Source organism: Canis lupus, chromosome 23 (genome assembly GCF_003254725.2).
Source record: "Canis lupus dingo isolate Sandy chromosome 23, ASM325472v2, whole genome shotgun sequence".
Classification (NCBI taxonomy): domain Eukaryota; kingdom Metazoa; phylum Chordata; class Mammalia; order Carnivora; family Canidae; genus Canis; species Canis lupus.
The window spans coordinates 38,877,008-38,891,247 of NC_064265.1; the positions used below are offsets into that span (position 1 = coordinate 38,877,008).

At 42.7% G+C, this 14,240-nt stretch overlaps 1 protein-coding gene across 11 annotated transcripts in view; it reads right to left on the minus strand.

Moving 5' to 3' along the window:
• Window positions 1-820: 820 nt before the first annotated feature.
• The window catches only part of SLC9A9 (solute carrier family 9 member A9), a 654,466-nt gene continuing 641,046 nt past the window's right edge, over window positions 821-14,240 (minus strand). For all 11 annotated transcript variants that reach the window (XM_049100054.1, XM_049100056.1, XM_049100057.1 and 8 more), the window contains 2 exons: window positions 3,848-3,948; window positions 821-2,537 (listed from right to left, as the gene is read on the minus strand). In XM_049100054.1, coding sequence (XP_048956011.1) covers window positions 2,310-2,537; window positions 3,848-3,948 — 329 coding nt within the window. In that variant the 3' untranslated portion in view covers window positions 821-2,309. The remainder of the gene's footprint in view (window positions 2,538-3,847; window positions 3,949-14,240) is intronic.

Here is a 14,240-nt window from a genome sequence, read left to right on the forward strand (position 1 = left end):
TCCGAGGGAAGGAGGCTGGAAATCACGTCTTGAATCTAGAGTCTGTCTTACAGATTGGACAGGGCACAATTTCCTCAAATTTGCAGTATTTTACCTACTTGGAGTCAGCGGGATACGTGGCTCGACCCAGATTAAACAGCCCCTGATTCCCCTTATTTGTGATGGTTCGTGATGTTCAGCTGGGAAGAGTTTTTTTCTATGCAGAAAGCGGGCTTTCCTGTGTGTCATGAGATGGCTGTGCTGTGTTGTGTGTCACGGGCTTTCGTGAGTTCGTGCTGGGTTTAGTTTGTGTGCCTCCCCCCCTTCTCATTTCCATCTCATATGTCATATTTCCCTCCCTTCTCTCCACTCCTGCCCATGCTAATGTTTGTCTGTTTTGAGAGGATCTTCTCTTTCCCTGGCGTGTCTTTCTCCAACTACACACAAAGCACCCAAGTTCTCATCTCTTCCTTTCACATTAGGGCAGAAAGAGATGAGTCTTTGTCTTCTGACTTTCCTTTTTCTTCTCCTCCAGGACCCCCTCCCTCTCTTTTTGAAGTTCTACAGCATTTCTGGTCTCCAGCAGTGCAAAAGGAGGAGGCTGTTCCACTGGGCCTGACTTAGCTCTCCCTTCTCTGGCTGCCATCCGCTCTCTCTCATTCCTCCAGTGGCTTGGTGGGCCAGCCCCTATGGCTTTCCTCAGGCCAGAGGACCCTTGCAGTTCCCTTACATTATCTTTTGGTGCTTGCTTCATCCGGCATTTCAAGTGTAAAGGCGAAGAACTGCCAATTAGCATGGGCAGAGAAAATGTCTCTAAATAAAGCATTGGCCAACACAATCATACTTTATAACAAAAGTTTATTAGGATTAGGTCACATTAGAAAACTTCATGCTTTGCCATTTTTGCTGTATTAACCTGGAATGACCAGATTATACTTAGCTGAGTATAAAACAATTTGTGCCCTGTACTGTTTGGAAAGTAAGAAAATCGACGTACATAGCGGTGTGCCTGACACCGCCACGGTTAATAGCCTAACAACTGGTTAGCAAAGCGTATGTTACTTCCAAGCTTTGGGGAGTGATGAGGAAAACATCATTTCTTACCTCCTTCAGAAGCAGGCTCATCATAGTCTGGGCACCTAAGACTGGAGCCGACTTTTTTTTTTTTTTTGGAATCTAGTATTAACATCTGTATTTCAAGAGAAGCTAGGCTTGAGGTATCTTTATGGCTTGAAAGGCACAGGTCATGCAGCTGAATTAAAAGCTATTGTGTTGGTCTCTCTGTCATGGGCCGTGAGCCACCTGTCATAAGGGAGTCCTGGTGCCGTGTCCTTGACCCTTCAGTCTGGTGTACGCATCATCAGCTCTGTTCCTCTAGCTTCTGCTTTTGCTAATCAGCTGTGAGTGTTGGAACTGGAGGATGGGTCGGGACTCTTGCACCGTCTCCTGCCACATGGAGACCGGCCTGTGCTGTAGAATCTCATTACCCAGCATACAGAGGGGACCTGCCACAGGGCCAAGAAGTGACTTAAATGCAAGCAGGACAGAAAGGCTCATTCTTCCAATACAACACAGAATGGGGGAAGAGAAAACAGCTTTCCCTGGAAGGGGTCCTACCAAGTTGGAAAGCAGAACTGCATTGAGTGCAGGGTACGCCCAGCTGTAACTAACCCCTGCCTTTAATAGGAGAAGCGGCTTGAAAAGAATGCCAAGGAGAACAGTGGGTCACCACACAGCGTGGGTTCTGCAAGGCCACCGACAGTGGTATCGATCCCTTGCCTGGGCTTTGCAAACAGCCCTGGAGTCATTAAGAGCATGTAGGAGTCTAGGTCTTTATAATATAAAAATTCCACTTAACAAAATAACTGGGCATTCCCTTCAGCTTAGAAGCCACATGTTTATGCTCAGAAACTTTTTTTTTCTTCTGATTTTTAAACTCTCCCTAATGAAGGGAGTAAAATCCAAAATCAAAGTGAAAGGGCCTGGAGAGCTACACACCGAAAAGAAACACCTGCAGACGCAGCACATCTGTTCCATCCTTCCAGCAGCCAGACTCCTGACTCCCTCCTTCCCCGCCCTTCCCACCCCAACCGATCCGCTCATAAAAATGGCTGCTGCCAGAAACTTCAATTCAGTTGCATAATATAGAGGGATGAGAAGAAATTCTTATTTCTTCAGGCACCAGAGGATAACTTGTGACAAGGTTGTGATTCTCTCCGACGGATGCTCTTACCACATGGTCCAGCCTCTCTCCTACACTGCCTCCCCAGCTTGGCAAGCATCCCGCTGCGAGCCTCGCATCACTTGTGGTCACATCGGTGCTGTTCCCCTTAGTTCAGCTGGGACTGACCCGGGGTCTGCTCAAGCTTGAGTTCGTAGCCTCCCAGGCCGAGGTCCCCCTCATAAATGTTGTCCTTGCTTGGAGTCTGCGGTGAGGCTTTCTGGGCCAGACTCAGGCTTGCAGGAGGCCTGCAGGGCGAGGGGGCTTGCTCCTGGTAGCTCATGGCCAGTTCGTCCTGATTCACAATGCACTCCACGTCTTCCTCTTTTAGCTGTTCCTAGAGTTTGGGAAGAGAGAGAGGTCACTTTGTGATGAAGAAAACCACAGCTGTCCCATTGTGTAAGACCACAGGGGCTTGTTTTCCTTTCTTAATGGGCCTGGCTTGCCCTGGCTGAGGTTCTGTGGCAGTGGGCACCGCCTTGCCACGTTGGGGGCCCTAACACAGCCACGTGAGGGCTCCAGGCCTGAGGTGACAGTTGGTAGAGAGGGCGCGCTGACTGAATGCCTCCTTGGGTTAAGGGAATTAAAATTCAGTGGATTTCTTGGACTGGTACTTAACTAGGTTGAGAGGAGTTAGGAGTTAGAGGAGAATCCTGGCCCCTCAGTGTACAGAATGATTCTCCACGTTGGTTTTGTAACACTCTTGCCTATCACTAAATTCTCCAAATGCAGTTTCTGTTGTATTTTATTTGAAAAGTGTGTCCCCACAGCATGTTTCTTGGGATGAGTGTCACAAAGCTCAAAATGGTTGGAAGTCCCAAGAGTAGATAATGGCAGAAACTAACCAGATCTGGTCAACTTAGTTTTCCTCAGACAGAGCTTTCCTTGAAGGGAAGAATTAAGATCTCAACTCTTCTTTCATTGGCTTTGGGAAGACCATACAAAATTACTCATAGAATGAGCCCGGGCTAGGTGACCGAGGTCAGTGGTTTCCAGTATTAGGCTGTATCAGAATCACTTGGAAGGTCCATTGAAGCAGAGATGCTGGGCCCCAAGCTCAGAGTTCTGAGGGTGGGAAGCTGATAATCTGCATTTCTAGCAAGTTCGCAAGTGATGCTGAGGCTGCTGGTCTGGGGACACACTTCGAGAACCGCTGCCTTAGGCTGCTCTGCCTGGAGCACATCTGAGATGCATTATTCTCTGTCTATGCAACGGGGTGGCCAGCTGGACAACCTCCAAGAGTGCCACAAACCCTTAAGATTTTGCTCCTCTCCAATTCCTGACACTGGTTTGTTGGTAAAGATTCTAATCGCTTCTCAGCATTTTTTATTCCACTCCCTTGAGCTATAAAGCACAGGCAGGCCTAATATTTAAAACCTCAGAACACAGCAGTTTGTGAGGACATATGACTTCGTTTACATTTTCTCAATTCATTTTATGGTTAAAAAAATATTGGTAACAATAAAAAAAACTTGCATTTTAAAAAGAAGAATGAGCCCACATCAGCAACATCTGAAAAGAAAAGAGAAATGCCTCTCGGTGCAGCGAATTTTAAAACGCTTCCTCCTCAAGCTGGGGAGTGACAGCCCTGAGGTTCTTGGGCTCCTCGGCACCCAGCAGCCTGTCCCACCCAGGGTAGTTACTCACCCCGTAGGCCTGAGGACTGGTGAGCAGCCTGGAAATTGGACCACACCATTCAGGTAATGTAGTGGTCAGTGGAGGGCCAGAGTGGGTTAAAATTGGTTTCAGATATCTGCAAGGCCTGTTAAGGAATACTTGGCAAGAAAAGGAAGTTAGAATTTCGTTTTTCACACAGCACAAACCTTCGCATGCAGCGAAAGAGACAGTTATGTTCACCTTTAAATCCCCTACTCCCTCATTTAGGAGGCAATTTGGCCTGCAAAAATTGCTGTTTATAATCTTTGCTCCACACACTTTTCCATCCCTGCTGGTAGCCTTTAATCAAGAAGAAATGGGGACTGGGCCAGCCAACATCAGCGAGGGGGTAAATGTTCATCTCCTCCTCCCCCCCTCTCCCTCAATGTCTCATCTGCTTGAGAATGCATTTCTTAAGAATTATCTTAAACAATAGCATAAAGGATTGTGTTTTCTTAAAACTGCACACAGTGCTTAAACCACCAGTAATTTTCACAAAGAAGCAAGAGGTATTTCATAAAATGTTCAGTCGTTTTAGAACTGGGTAGTGAACATAGGTTGTTTTCCAAAATACTTTATTTTCACTATTCAACACAGTCGCTTTATACTTCAGACATCAATGCATCCCCATACGAAATTATGTAAATAAACTGGTGCCAGGTTCATTCTATTGTCTAGCACTTGTCTTTCTTCTCTCTTCATCCCAAAGTGCTCTAACAAGTTCAAAGAAAACCGTGTTCATCTAAAGCCGTTGTTTCCCTCCAATCTAGCAATAGTGAAACCCCTAGAAGCTGCCTTGGGTTGCCTTAGTATTTCTTTTCTTTGCTCAAAGGAACGTGGTGGAATTATTTCACCGTTCCATCAGACACAACTTTTAAGCTTTATATTATTTCCTCTGCTGGAGAATATTTCACCTCATCAACTTTCTGAAAAACTAATAAATAGGGAAAGGGAAAAAGTGGAAAGCAGTTAGCATTGGTTGGCTTGTAAAGATCCGAAGTCACCCCCGGCACCGAGGATGTGAGGAGATCTTGGAGATGGCCCTACTGGAGGCCATCTAGAGCTGGCCACTGCTCTGTCATTCCTGTGATGCCCTGAGCATGTGAGGACAGAGGGAAGATGCAGCCTCCGGGGGCCAGGAATCTCGGTGTCTCTGGCTTCAAATGCTCCACCGACGAAGTGGTGATAAGGCAGGGGATGCCTGTGAATATAGCCTAGTGACGATGCCAGGGGAGTTACTGCAAAGATGCTTAAGCAAGTCTGTAATTCCAAGTGCAAATGGAAAACATGACAATTCCTTTCAGATGGGCAGCTGCTGTGCTCAATGAAGGACCAAGGAAGATATTAAAGTTGAGAGCCTGGCATTCCTTGTAATATCTGTTTTGTTTTTTTAAGATTTTATTTATTTATTCATGAGAGACAGAGAGAGAGAGAGAGAGAGAGGCAGAGACACAGGCAGAGGGAGAAGCAGGCTCCACGCAGGGAGCCCGATGTGGGACTCGATCCCGGATCTCCAGGATCACGCCCTGGCTTGAAGTTGGTGCTACACCACAGAGCCACCCAGGCTGCCCTCCTTGTAATATCTGTTGAGCCTATCTACGACTCTGGAAATCCTGTGATGGTCTTCCATTAATTTTCACTACAAATTGTTATTTCCTTCATCTTATGGTTGGAGGAATTGAGGCCTAGAGATATAATGATTTTAAATAATCCAAAGGCTCTCATTGCTGTTTGAATCCACCACCAACATCGCTAGCAAAAGATAAATTATCAGGGCAGAATCATGCATGTGACCAGAGGGTTCTCTAGAGAGAAAAGCTTGCAGACCTCATCCGTGCTGGCAAGCTGCAGACCCTCTCACACAGGGGCACATGAGGACACGTGGTTTATTAGGGTTTATGGTGTAGGTCAGCAAAACAAAACAAAAAAACACTTTTCTAGGGAGGCATGGTGGGTAACATATATGTACAACTAGAGTGTAAATCAAGGAAAATCCAGCCAATTTTATTTCAAGATGGAGAAGTGACAGTAGGTAAGCTACATTTCTAGAGATGTCATGTAAAAAAATTGAAGAGGTTTGTCAAGGCTCTAAAAGTTTCAAAGAGGCCTGGGTGGCTTCCACTGTTTGAGGTTCTCAGAATATTGAAAAATTAAATGCCAAAATGCCACAATAATGGAACAAAGGTAAAGTGCAAATTTAGAATTGTGTAATAAACTTTCTCTTTTAATCCTGATGAGGTATCTCTTTAACACTAATGTATAATGTTATTGGAGCTAACACTTAGTGATGAAATTTGTAGCTTTTTGTGAATGTGGGGCCTGGACCACATCAGGTACCATTTGGCCTCTTCTGGACAGGTTGTGAATACTGATGGGAAATGTAAAAGTGTTTTTAAACTCTATGCACTATTCAAATGCTATTTATTTCATTTTAAAAATTTATTCTCTAAGCAATACTTCTGAGAAATGTTGTCTCAATCGTTGTTTGGATAATAATGGGGGAATGAGACTGAGGGTAGAGAGACAATGGGGGGCACCTGGGTGGCTCAGTTGGTTAAGCATCTGCCTTTGGCTCAGGTCATCATCCCATGGTCCTGGGATCGAGCCCAATGTGGGGCTCCCTGTTCAGTGGGGAATCTGCTTCTCACTTTGTCCCTACCCCAACTCGTTCTCTCTCTCTCTCTCTCTCTCTCTCTCACCCCCCTTGTCTGAAATAAGTAAATAAAATCTCAAACAAAAAAAAAAAGAGAGAGAGAGAGAGAGAGAGAGACAAGATAATGGCACTCCAGGCATTTGGCTTGGCCTTGGAACTCACAGGCTATGTCGTAGGTGGGAAATTTAAGGCACTCCTACACCAAAAGTAGTTATTTGGGTTAAAATTTGTCATACAGGCAGTTAGTGTGAGGTGGTAGGTGAGAAGTGGGCAGAATTTGTTGATGTATGACTCTTCTAGGAAACTCACGATATACCATTTTGGCTGCTCTGGTGTCTCAGTAGCTGTGGGTCAAAGTGTGGCAGTGAGTAGGATGTGCCAAGCTCCACGCAGAGCCACGGCAGATGTGGCCTGGCCCAGAATCTTTGCTGAACTTCTCGGTTTGCCTAGTGCTCGCCACATATTATGTGCTCAGTGGATGTTTGTTGAATTTCTGACTTAGGAAATATAAAGGGGTGGTATGAGTGATGGAAGTAGATTCTGAGTAACTTGACAAGAGAAGACGAAGGGGGCAGATTATAGCCATCAAATGAAGTTTTCTGAGGATAAAAGGCTAAGAAAGGTTAAGTTGAAGATGAACCTCTTGGGCCTGAGTTATTAGACTGAGGGGACCATGGAAAGAGTGGGAATGACATGAAATAGAGTGGTTAAAAATAATCTTATGCTTTACTCACTCATTCATTTGTTCCTTCATATGCTCACATGTTTTTATTTTTGTTTTATGTACTAATCCAGTGAGGCATCCACACAAAGAAATGGACAATTGCCTTATAGAATGGGAAGCTCCCTTGTCTCAAGACTGTAGTCTCTTTGAGGGCGAGCAGGCTGTCCCATTCACCTGGACACAGTGCTGGGCACATTTTAGAAGTTCAAGAAATAGTTGTTGAATTAATGAAGATGACAGGCTCAGAGAGAAGAAAAGAATTGCTCAGTGGAGCCCAGCCAGATAGTTAATGGCAGATCTGGGCCTGGGATCAAGGACATTTCCGTCACACAGGCCATCTTTCTTCTGCTACGGACACACCAAGTAACAGATCTTGTCAGATTGGACAACTGATTTGGAATGGAGGAATCAGAGATTTTTGGAGTTCTTTATTGCTGAGCAATGTCTGGAAAGTGGCTGGATCTCCAGGGTTACCTAAATTATTAAAGAGTAAGAAAACTCTTTTGATCTACAAAAAATAAAAACCCCAACTGCTGATTTTGCAAAATGTGTTATTTTTTTCATCAGGTTCTAGTATATGTTTGGGGAGGGAGATTCCCCACTGGGTATTTTTGATGCAGCTAGTTTTGCTTCTCTAATAAGCTAGAAATGTATCGAGATGAAATGTGAAGCTCTGGGGGAGAAAAACAATGGCTTTTCCCATCCAAAGGGCAGAGGTTTGGGAATAGCAGCTTGGTTCAGGAGATGTAAGTAAAAGCCAGAATTCTACCCAGAGTTTAACATGCGTGCAATAAGGAAGACAATTAACAGATGCCATTTTCTCCTTTGGCCTGAGTAATCAGAAGGTCCAGAGCTAAATTATGTGCTTAACTGAACTCACATCCCAAATTCCTGGTAATGTTGATTTCTTTCTCTTTTTTGTTTGTTGGTTTTTGTTTTAATTATTTTAGATCCTCATGTTTTACCCATCATAAGATGCCAAAACTAATCAGCATACAGCTTGCTCATGCCTATGCTTCACATGACATAATCCTACATAGACTGGTGAGATGCAAAAATGCTCAACAATGATCCAGCTCCACCAATGAATGTCTGGCCCTTTGAGGGGAGTCATCTCCATTGCCCCCTACCCTGGGCTGAATGTTTGCATCCTTCCCAAATTCATATCCTGAAGCCCTAATCTCCAATATGATTGTATTTGGAGTTGGGGCCTTTGGGAAGTTATTTAGATTTGATGAGGTCATGAGGGGGGTGCCCCCATAATGGGATTACTGCCCTTATAAGAAGAGATACCAGAGTTTGTTTGTTCTTACTCCACATATCTACAAAGAAGAGGTCAAGTGAGCATACAGTGCGATAGTGACCATCTTCAAGCCCAAAAGAGAGTTCTCACCAGAACCCAATCATACTGGCACCCTGATCTCAGACTTCTACCTTCTAGAACTGTGAGAAAATGAGTATCTGTTGTATAAGCCATCCAGTCTATGGTATGTTGTTATGGAAGCCTGGGCAGACTAACACACTTCCTCTCTGGACCTCTTGAAAAATCACTGAGAGCCCTGAAGAGCTATGTTCTATCTCGGCTTCCCTAAACTTGCCTCATCATGAAGATCGGCTTGGATATTTGTTAACAATTCAGATTTCCAAGTCCTCCCCTGGAGATTCTGACTTGGCAGGTCCAGGAAGTGGCCTGGGACTCAATTTTATGGAGAATCTGTATTTTAGGTGCCCCAGGTGACTGGTGATTAGGCAAGGATGGATAGAACATATTGCTCTCTCTCTGGAGTGTTGCCCTCCATAGGGGATTCAAATTTTAAATGGGAAGAAAAAGAACATGGTCTCTTATGTCTTCAAAGCCATCATTTTTAGGGTAAGGGTAGGTATAAGGGAAGTCCATTTGGCCCAGAACCCACATCTATCTAATGTAATGGCCTTTGTCAAAGGTTCCGTCTTGTCTGGGGGAGGGGTCAGATAGTTGGCTCAAAAATGTGAAGCCTCGATGATGTTACACCTGAGAGTAAATTAATGAAGCACCATATCTGGGCTTGTATAGGAAGACTTTGTGCCTTGTGGGAGCATTTGCATGTGTTTGTATGTGTGAGCTCGATACACAGTCTTGTTATTTGGATAAAATACTCATCACTGCATAGCTGTGTAAAGAACAAAGCACATTTATCTCTGTATAGGCCTTTCAAGAGTATATCCTGCACTTTTTCATTTATAAAGCATTTCTAATATGTCTTATTTTCTCCTTACAGCTGTAGGTGAGAATTATAGTCCCATTTTACAGATTAAGAAATGTGTAAACAGATGGTTTTTCAATTCTCATCTATTCTTTTAAAAAATATCTATCTATCTATCATCTATCTATCTATCTATCTATCTATCTATCTATCTATCTAGGAGCAGGGAGAGCATGTGAGGGGGGTAAGGGCAAGGGAGGGGAGAGAGAGAAGGAGAGAGAGAGAGAGAAAATCTTAAGCAGATTCCTTGCTGAGTATGGAGCCCAACCTAGGGCTCGATCTTACCACCCTGAGATCATGACCTGAGCTGAAACCAAGAGTTGGATGTTTAACCAACTGAGCCACCCCGGAGCTCCTCTTCTAACCTATTCTTGCCTCTTTTTCCCGAGTGCATTTAGCTTCCAGTGCTGGCTTGTCACCAAATAGTCAGGGATCAATGACAAGTGGGTGGGGAAGGATAAATATATCCTGTAGTGGAAATCAACCTTGCCCTCCAAGTCCATACATTCATGCAGAAAACCAGGTCCACTTGCTATTGATTTGCTGAGTCCCTACACTGCTGTTTACACAGCATCCATGAATGAAACTCGCAGAGGACACCCCACATTTTATACACCCTATCACCTTTTGATTCCAATACACAAATCACACCCCTTCTGCTTTGTTTCCCAGGAAACGTGCCCTAACAAATTGAATGTGTTTTCCCTCTTTCCTTTGGATATATCAGATTTTGTAATTGAACACTCACTGTCTTGCCATTTTGGATGAGCCTGCGAAGAGCCATTCTGCGGAGCTGGTGCTTAGGGTTCAGGCTGGAGGAAGGCTCTAAGAGTCCAAACAAGAAGCCTTCCTCTTTGAGCTGTTTTATCCCTCTGTTCTACCTCGAGGGTGGACATCCAGTTTTGCACCCTGCACTTGCAGAGAACATAGGAGTAGGATCCTGTCTTTGTAGCAGCCACTCTATTTCAAGAACAAGCTATCAAGATGGCGCCTCCTAGGCTGTCCATGAGTTATGGTTTAAAATAAGGAAAAAGCAGAAACCCTCTATTCACATACACTGATGAACATATGCTTCTTTGCTTAACAATCCTAATCTTTACCATCTTAAAGGAAATTGCTTTAGACAACAGCTGGGGTAGAAAGAGAGCAGCAAATGCCAGAATAAACACCTGACAGGTAAGCAGACCTGCCTGGAGGGAGCCAGCATGGAGTGACCGCAACCCCCTTCAGCCCTGTCTCTGAGCTCTGCTACTCCTATGTCTATTTGGTGAAGGGCTCTCCTTTCACGCTGGTGTGTCCCTTCCCCCAGTAGCCTTCTCAGACCTGTCGTGCTGAACTGCTTCAGCTCCATGGCTGTTCTGTAGCAATGTGTATGCGTCTGTCTGGTAGCATTCGTCACATTGCCTGAAAGCTAATTGCTTACATCCCCATCTCTTTCTAAGCCCCTTGAGGGCAAGAACTTTCTTATTATTTAACAAAATATTCATATTGTAGAATGGAAATCAGATTATACAGTGTAGGCCAATGTATAGTCTAATGGATCAATATAAAGCAAGGAAATCACCCAGACCAGGAAATGGAACTTTGTCTCCCAGCACTGGAGCCCCTTCTAGGTGTCTCATCCTAATGCAGACTCCGCCCTTTCCCCCACAAGGAACTACTATCCTGATTTGTATACTAATCACTTCCTTGAGTTTATAGTATAATTTTAGCACTCAAGTGTGTGTTCTTACACACTACAGTTCAGTCTGGCCTATTTTTAAAAAATGTGTTATGCCTTTTAGTCTGTAGATTCCTCCTCTACCCTTTTAATTTCTTTACGATTTATCTGAAGAACCTGGCCCCTTTGACCTGCGGAGTTTTCCATGGTCTGAATTTTGCTGATGTGCAGCTTAGCATGGTCCCCTGCCCTTGGTATTTCCTGTAAATTGCCAGGTGGATCCAGAGATTAAATTGGATTCAGGTTCTCTCCATCTCCTTGGCAAGATGAAGGAAGGCACATCATCTCTGGTTGTGTCTCTTTGTGTGGTCTGAGCAGCCACTTATGTGCTATAACCATATATGTTTGCTCTCTGAGGATTTCAAATAGTGAAGTTCTAATTTTATATATACATACAAGATACATATATGTATATTTATTATTTTATTACATAGAATACTTTTATAAAGAGACATTTTTCATTTATTCTATTGGCATATTCAGTGGAATAGTCAATATAGGAAAGACAAGATAAATGCTTGGTTTATTCCACCCATTTACCAGTTTTTCAGACGATTCATTATCATCCTCTGAAAATGATTCTTTGTTTAAATGTCATTAAAGTGTAATGAATTTAAATGAATTTGATTGCAATTATGCTCATTGTTGAAGCTCAAACTGACCCATCTTTGATCAGTGGGAGTCTTTTCAAATTGGCTCCTGAGTCCTATTGACATGATGTCTGTTGATAGCTTCTTTGTCATCTGCCTGACAACTTGTTCTAGGCTCATCTTGAACATTGCCTCTTTCAGATCTCAAACCAACCATTTCTCCAAAATTCTCTGATTTCTTTTAGTGAGAAATGGTGTTTTAACTGCAAACTCTGGGTACCAAAGGGTTATGATACACAGTGAAGTACTGGTAAATGTTCAATAACTGACTTTTTTTTTTCTTTTCTTTCTTTTTTAAAGCTGGATTTGTAGCATTTCCCAGTTTCCATGGTATAAACACTCCCATTATGGCTGATTTCTATATATCAACATGAAGTCACTGAATGTGGAGTTGGGACAAGAAGTGTACAATCTGTTCTCACCAGCTAGTGCAGACCAACTTCATCATGCCACTAGTTATGTATCTCATGAGTTACTATGGATACTTCCAATTCAAGCTTAAGAATTTCTGATTCTCAAGGACATAAGGAATGTTAGAATAGTCCGTAACTACTCATTTGTTTTATCCTTTATTAAATATATAGTAGTCTCAGAATGATAATACTGATAGTACCACCATCAAAAATTACATAATACATTTAAAAACTTGTGTATCCTCCCTCTATTTTAACTTCCCATTAAAAAAAAATACCCTATGGGATGCCTTGGTGGCTCAGCAATTGAGCATCTGCCTTCTGCTCAGTGGCGTCCTGCTTAGGGCTCCCTGTGGGGAGCCTGCTTCTTCCTCTGCCTGTATCTCTGCCTCTCTCTCTCTCTCTCTCATGAATAAATAAATACAATCTTAAAAAAAAACACTATTGTGCAACTATATATAGTTATGCTACATCTACATTGTCAGATCAGATAGCCATTACATCCTGTACTGTCTCTCTTAGGTCTTGTTCAGTGCTTGCACCCTGGGTAACTATATACTTAATACTAACCCTCTGGCCTTATATCCATGCTTTTCTGCTCATTTTGATTGCCTGAAGCTTGTTCTTTAGTAGATTGCTCAGGAAGGACTCATGGAAAAATTCTTGAGTTCTTGAACATTGATAACAGTTTGTGCTTTTTATATTTTGAAAGTCTTTCTCTGGAAATAAACTGATTGGCTTATAACTTTCTTTATTTGATTATCTCATGTATGTTTCTAGTTTATTTTGACATAAGTAGTTGCTCCTTAAAAGTATAATGAAAATATAACTTTCTTTCCTTTATTTATTTATTTTTAAGGATCTTATATATTCATGAGAGAGAGGCAGAGACACAGACAGAGGGAGAAGCAGGCTCCATGCAGGGAGCCCGACATGGTACTCGATCCCGGATCTCCAGGATCACGCCCTGGGTTGAAGGCAGCACTAAACCACTGAGCCACCCAGGCTGCCCACTTTCTTTCCTTTATAAATCAAATGGCCCTTTCCCCTAGATGCCAAAGGACTTTTTTTAAAAACTCATTAATTTCACTAAATTTTTTCTGATGTTGGTTGTTCTAGGTTGAACGTTTCAGGTACATGATATGCTCTTCCAATGTATAGTTTCAAATGTGCTAAATGTGTTGTGTTTTAGCGAAGTTCGCTTGTATTCGTATTCTGTTTCTTTGCTTTGCTTTCTTGTCCATCTTTGCCTATCTTCAATATTTGTCACTTTTTTCTTTTTAAGATTTTATTTATTCATGAGAGAGAGAGGCAGAGACACAGGCAGAGGGAGAAGCAGGCTCCATGCAGGAAGCCTGATGTAGGACTCGCTCCCGGGTCTCCAGGATCATGCCTTGGGCTGAAGGTGGCGGCGGTAAATCACTGAGCCACCCGGGCTGCCCTGTCACTTACCCTTGAATCCTTTTTATCTTTTTATTCATTTCTTTTTGATTAAAAATTTTTTTCTTTCTTTTTACCTGCTATTTCTTTTAAGGTATTTTCCATTGTGTTTATTTGCTTTTTTATTTCTTCTAATTTACTATTCATTTCTGATATGAGTTTTTTCTTCATTTGAAATTATTTTCAGAGTTTTTTTCTATTTCTGATTTGTGCTGATCTTCCATTTCATCATTTTTATAATGTTTTAACTTGTTTTATTATAGTATATTATAATTTTGACCTACTTCTGGCATGTCTTTCTGGCATGCTCTCACTGTCTATAGGGATGTTATTCTGTTTCTTATCCTTTTTTTTTCTTTCAATAACTCTCTATGAGATTTGACTTCTGTCTTTTCCTGTAGGTTTTTTTAAAAATGTAAAATTAGTTTTCCTAAACTCCCTGAAGGAGGTAGTGTTCAGGAAAGCTTTTTCAACTTCCTAGTTCCTTCTTCTGTTGTTTTTGTATAATGGTAAGCATGGTGGCTTGCATACTGACTTTCCT